At 32.2% G+C, this 4,145-nt stretch overlaps 1 protein-coding gene across 1 annotated transcript; it reads left to right on the top strand.

The window, feature by feature from the left end:
• Window positions 1–253: 253 nt before the first annotated feature.
• On the top strand, window positions 254–3,144 carry LOC123207816 (carboxymethylenebutenolidase homolog). Its single transcript, XM_044625293.1, has 3 exons — window positions 254–412; window positions 1,948–2,231; window positions 2,482–3,144. The coding sequence occupies exons 1-3, from the start codon at window positions 305–307 to the stop codon at window positions 3,008–3,010; spliced, it is 921 nt and encodes a 306-aa protein (XP_044481228.1). The 5' UTR covers window positions 254–304; the 3' UTR covers window positions 3,011–3,144.
• The last annotated feature ends 1,001 nt before the right edge of the window (window positions 3,145–4,145 follow it).

The following is a 4,145-nucleotide window of genomic DNA, read 5'->3' as shown; positions in this document are numbered from 1 at the left end:
TATATTGAAGTGGTGAAGGGTGGTTTTAATATTTTATAAAAAATTTTGGATATTTTTTCTTAAAAATAAAAAAAAAAAAAAAAAGATATTTTTACTTAGGAAATGAAAAATATGAATTTTTGCTTAACTGAGGGTAAAATGGGTATTTAGTCTAATTTCCCAAAAAAATATCTCTCCTAGAAATTATTTGATGACCGTTGGCTTGTCTTGAAAAAATTCCAATCTAAAGGTTGCTAATAAACAACTGTAGTATATCACAGAAATATCTGGTGTGAATCTGCAAGCCACATAGACACACAGAGTTATGGGACTGGCCTCAACCCCCTTGTTTCCGGTATCACCATCATTTGTCACAGCTCCATTTCACCGCCGCCTTCACTTCTCTACTTCCATTTCCACGCCTCCTCAAATTGTATGTTTCTTTCTTTTTATATTAATTGTCCTTGATGTTTTTACTTTACAAGTTTTGAGCTTTTTTCTGCTTTGGCTCTCAAAATGGGATTTCAATTATTATTTAGTTACTCTTTCGATTATATATGTTCTATGTGCTAGTTGCTCTTTGTGGTTAAGTCTTTTTGCATATTGGGAAAACTGAAGACTAATTTACTTCTAATGAATTCCTAATAACTGGAAAATCTGGAAGACTCAGGATAATTCTCATCCTTTTATTCACATTATCACAGATGGCTACCTTGTGAATTGTTATTTAGATCATGGAATCTATGGTAACAGTAAGTTAATGCAAATAGATTTACAGATTTAAAACCATCAATGTATTTATTCTAATTCTAAACATAAAAGAGAAAGGAAATATCCGTATGTGCAGCTGATGATGTTTATAGAAAACATGGCTTTTATTTGAATAATCATAGCAAGTATGTGGTTTTTTTTAATATGCACCTTTTCTCTATGCATAAGATGTGTATATTTTGTAGATGCTTAGCTTTAGCATTGAAACTTTCAATAAAAGAAATGGTGATCTAAAATTAGAGGCATATTTTTGTATTTGCTTAGAGAAAGTTTTTATTTGTGTGTGCTCTATGGTTGAAATTCAAGTACAGTTTATCTTGGTCACTACTAGTGAAGATGGTATTTTAACTAGCTCTGATATATTTTTAGTTGATGTTGTTGACCTTTGTGATAATGCTGGTGATATAACAGCTCTGCTCACTACCAAGATGTTGTAAATTTATGCATGTCCCTTTTCATTCGAACCTGTGACTTTAACCTTGGAAATAAAACTTGAGTATTCAAATCAATTGGGATGCACATATAATAAAGTATCTTGACTGTGGCCAGAATGTTGCAATGCTGTTTTAGTTTTTGCTTTCTGTCACGATTATGCTGGGAGGGATGAGGGAAATTTTTTTTCCCAAATTGTAGTGAAAGAAATGAATTTGAATGTCCTGCAGTTTATATGAGTAAAGGAAATTATGGTCTAAATGAGAATCCTCTATCACTCAATTATCACAACCACATTTTACACATAAAATCAATGCAATTTGACCTGTAACATCAATTGTTTCCCTGTTGTTTACGTCATTGCAGTGCAAATGCATGCAAATATGAGAGTATTACCACATCGTGCTTTAAATTATTTTTAAATGTCTATTATTGAAAACAATATTCTTCAAAAAGAATATAAAGGAAATTTTCTTATTCAATATAATTTTCTGTAAATAAATGATAAAGACCAGGATATAGACCCTTATATTATTGCTAGGTTCCCTCATGTATAAACAGTGTTGGTTAGTTTGACTCGTTTACTCTGATCACTTGTATAATACTTTCTTAGATTGATGGTTGAAACAAGTTATACATATATAAAGCAATCATCTTTCATCACAGTGAACTTTATATGACAAGTTATTGATGGTGGGGTTATTTCTTAATTTGTTATTTGAATAACATATAGCTGCTGATTGTGAAGCTTCAGTTTTTTTTCAGAGGCAATGCAATATAAATTTTTCAAGATGGCATACAAGAACTACAATGGCCAAAGTATCTTGTAGTGCAGTGGAAGTGGAAGATGACAGAAATGACGAAGCATGTGAGTTAGTTAGTGGAGTGGAGCTGTCCATTGGGGAAGGTCATGACTGCATTCAAGCTTATCTCTTCAAGGCAGTGAAAAATAACAATGGAACTGGTGTCCTTTTGCTTTCTGATATTTTTGGTTTTGAGGATTCTTCCACCAGAGACTTTGCATATCGTGTTGCTTGCAATGGATACAAGTATGGTGCTTAACCTTGAAATATTTTATGTATATCCACTTTCACATCTTTCAGCCATGTAACAACAATAAGCCTATGTTGAAAGCTCTATTTGTTGTTGATCAACATGCATACATGTTTTGAGTTCTCCCTTTTCATTAACATCAGTTTGTTTATATTAGTGTCAATTTATATTCCACTCATTATTATTCTCCCTTCTCAAAAATTTCTTAGTCTATGCTTACCATCTGTTTGTTGAACAATTATGCAGTATTCTTGTTCCAGACTTATTTCGTGGGGATCCATGGTCAAAGGACCGGCCTAAGGCCATGCTTGAACAGTGGATAGCAAGACAAGATGCCCAGAGGATTGCAAAAGACATTGCCACCTCAACGAAATGGTTGGTTGATGAGTTTATGGCGGCTGGAATTTCAAAGAAGCTTGGTATAATTGGGTTTTGTTTTGGAGGTGGCCGACTCATAGAGGTTCTATCGCGGGATCAGGGTTCTTATTTTGGCACTGGGATCTCCTTTTATGGTACAAGGATGGATCAATCTCTGGCATCTAATGTCAATGTACCTGTCTTGCTCATCTCAGGGGATAATGATCCTCTTTGTCCAGTTAATATTTTGAAGGATATTGAGAAGAGCATTGGCAGGGGGTCCAGGGTGGTGATTTTTAAGGGAAGAGGCCATGGGTTTGCTCATCGTCCTCTTTCCCCGGAAGAAGATGCAGATGCAGAACAGGCTTTTACAATGATGAGAAATTGGCTGCATGATGGTCTGGTTGTAGACAAGTGAATGCTTTCTATATTTAGTACAATCTTCATGTATATTCGTTTTACTGGTAAAGCTAAAGAAGATATTGGTACGTGTAGTTTATCATTACCATTATTAAGTATATTATTAATCTTATGATTATACTATTTACAGCATCTGTTTAGGGAAAGAATTATTAGTATTGTTTAAGATTAGTCTAGATAGGACCAAAATAACTCCAATGCGTGAAATGGGTATTTGAGTCTGTGAATTTCTTATCGCAACTTGGGAGCAGGGTGAAATCCGGACTCCAATGAATTGCAGTACTCTATGCTGTTAAACTATTCTAGTTTTAATATGGTAAGTGTTGAAGCTTCAAGAGATTGATTATAAGATGCATTTCCTAATAAGATAAAAACAGGTGGGGGTACTGAATTATCCACGTCTTTACTCTTTGAAAGGCTAAACTTTTTTATTTTTTTTATTTAAAGTATTGAACTTTTTAAATTCTGCTATTTAATTAGTCAAACTTTTATTATTTCTTATTAAAAATATTATATTATTAACTTGATTTTAACAGTATTAAATAGAATTGATGTGAGACTTTTTTTTGTCAATAATGCTAACAAAAACATTTTATATATTGATACGAACAATTTGTGTGTTAACATAAATATATATAACTCACAAAAACTTTAAAATTATACTCTTCTCCAAAATTTATTTCCGAAAAACTATAAAACATACCCAAAAAAACAAAAACCACAAAACCCACCTAAATTTCAACAATCATAATTCATTACAATAAAACAAAGCCACAACCGAATCAAACAATCAAACAATTATTCAAATGAATGTTTCTCACCAACTTGGTTGAGATTGAAAGAGCAAAAGCGTACAACCTTTCTAGCTCTTCTAGAAGCTTTCTTCAATATGTTCTTAACAAATCTAACTTACAAACTCCTATCCTCATCGTCACTATTACAATAATTTTCATCAAGAATACAAATTTGATCATTTTGATAAAAAAACAAAAAATTCAATCCTTTCAATATAAAAAAAACAAATTTGATTTCTTTGATTGGAAAAAAGAAAGTGATAAAATGTTGTTCATTAATAGTTGAAGCAGTATAATCCTATACCTAGTAATGTTAAAAAATTCGAATTTGTATTGTAT

The sequence above is a fragment of the Mangifera indica genome, unplaced genomic scaffold (genome assembly GCF_011075055.1).
Source record: "Mangifera indica cultivar Alphonso unplaced genomic scaffold, CATAS_Mindica_2.1 Un_0107, whole genome shotgun sequence".
NCBI classification, from domain to species: domain Eukaryota; kingdom Viridiplantae; phylum Streptophyta; class Magnoliopsida; order Sapindales; family Anacardiaceae; genus Mangifera; species Mangifera indica.
The sequence above is the reverse complement of the archived record's forward strand: the minus strand, read 5'-3'. Positions and strand labels throughout refer to the sequence as shown.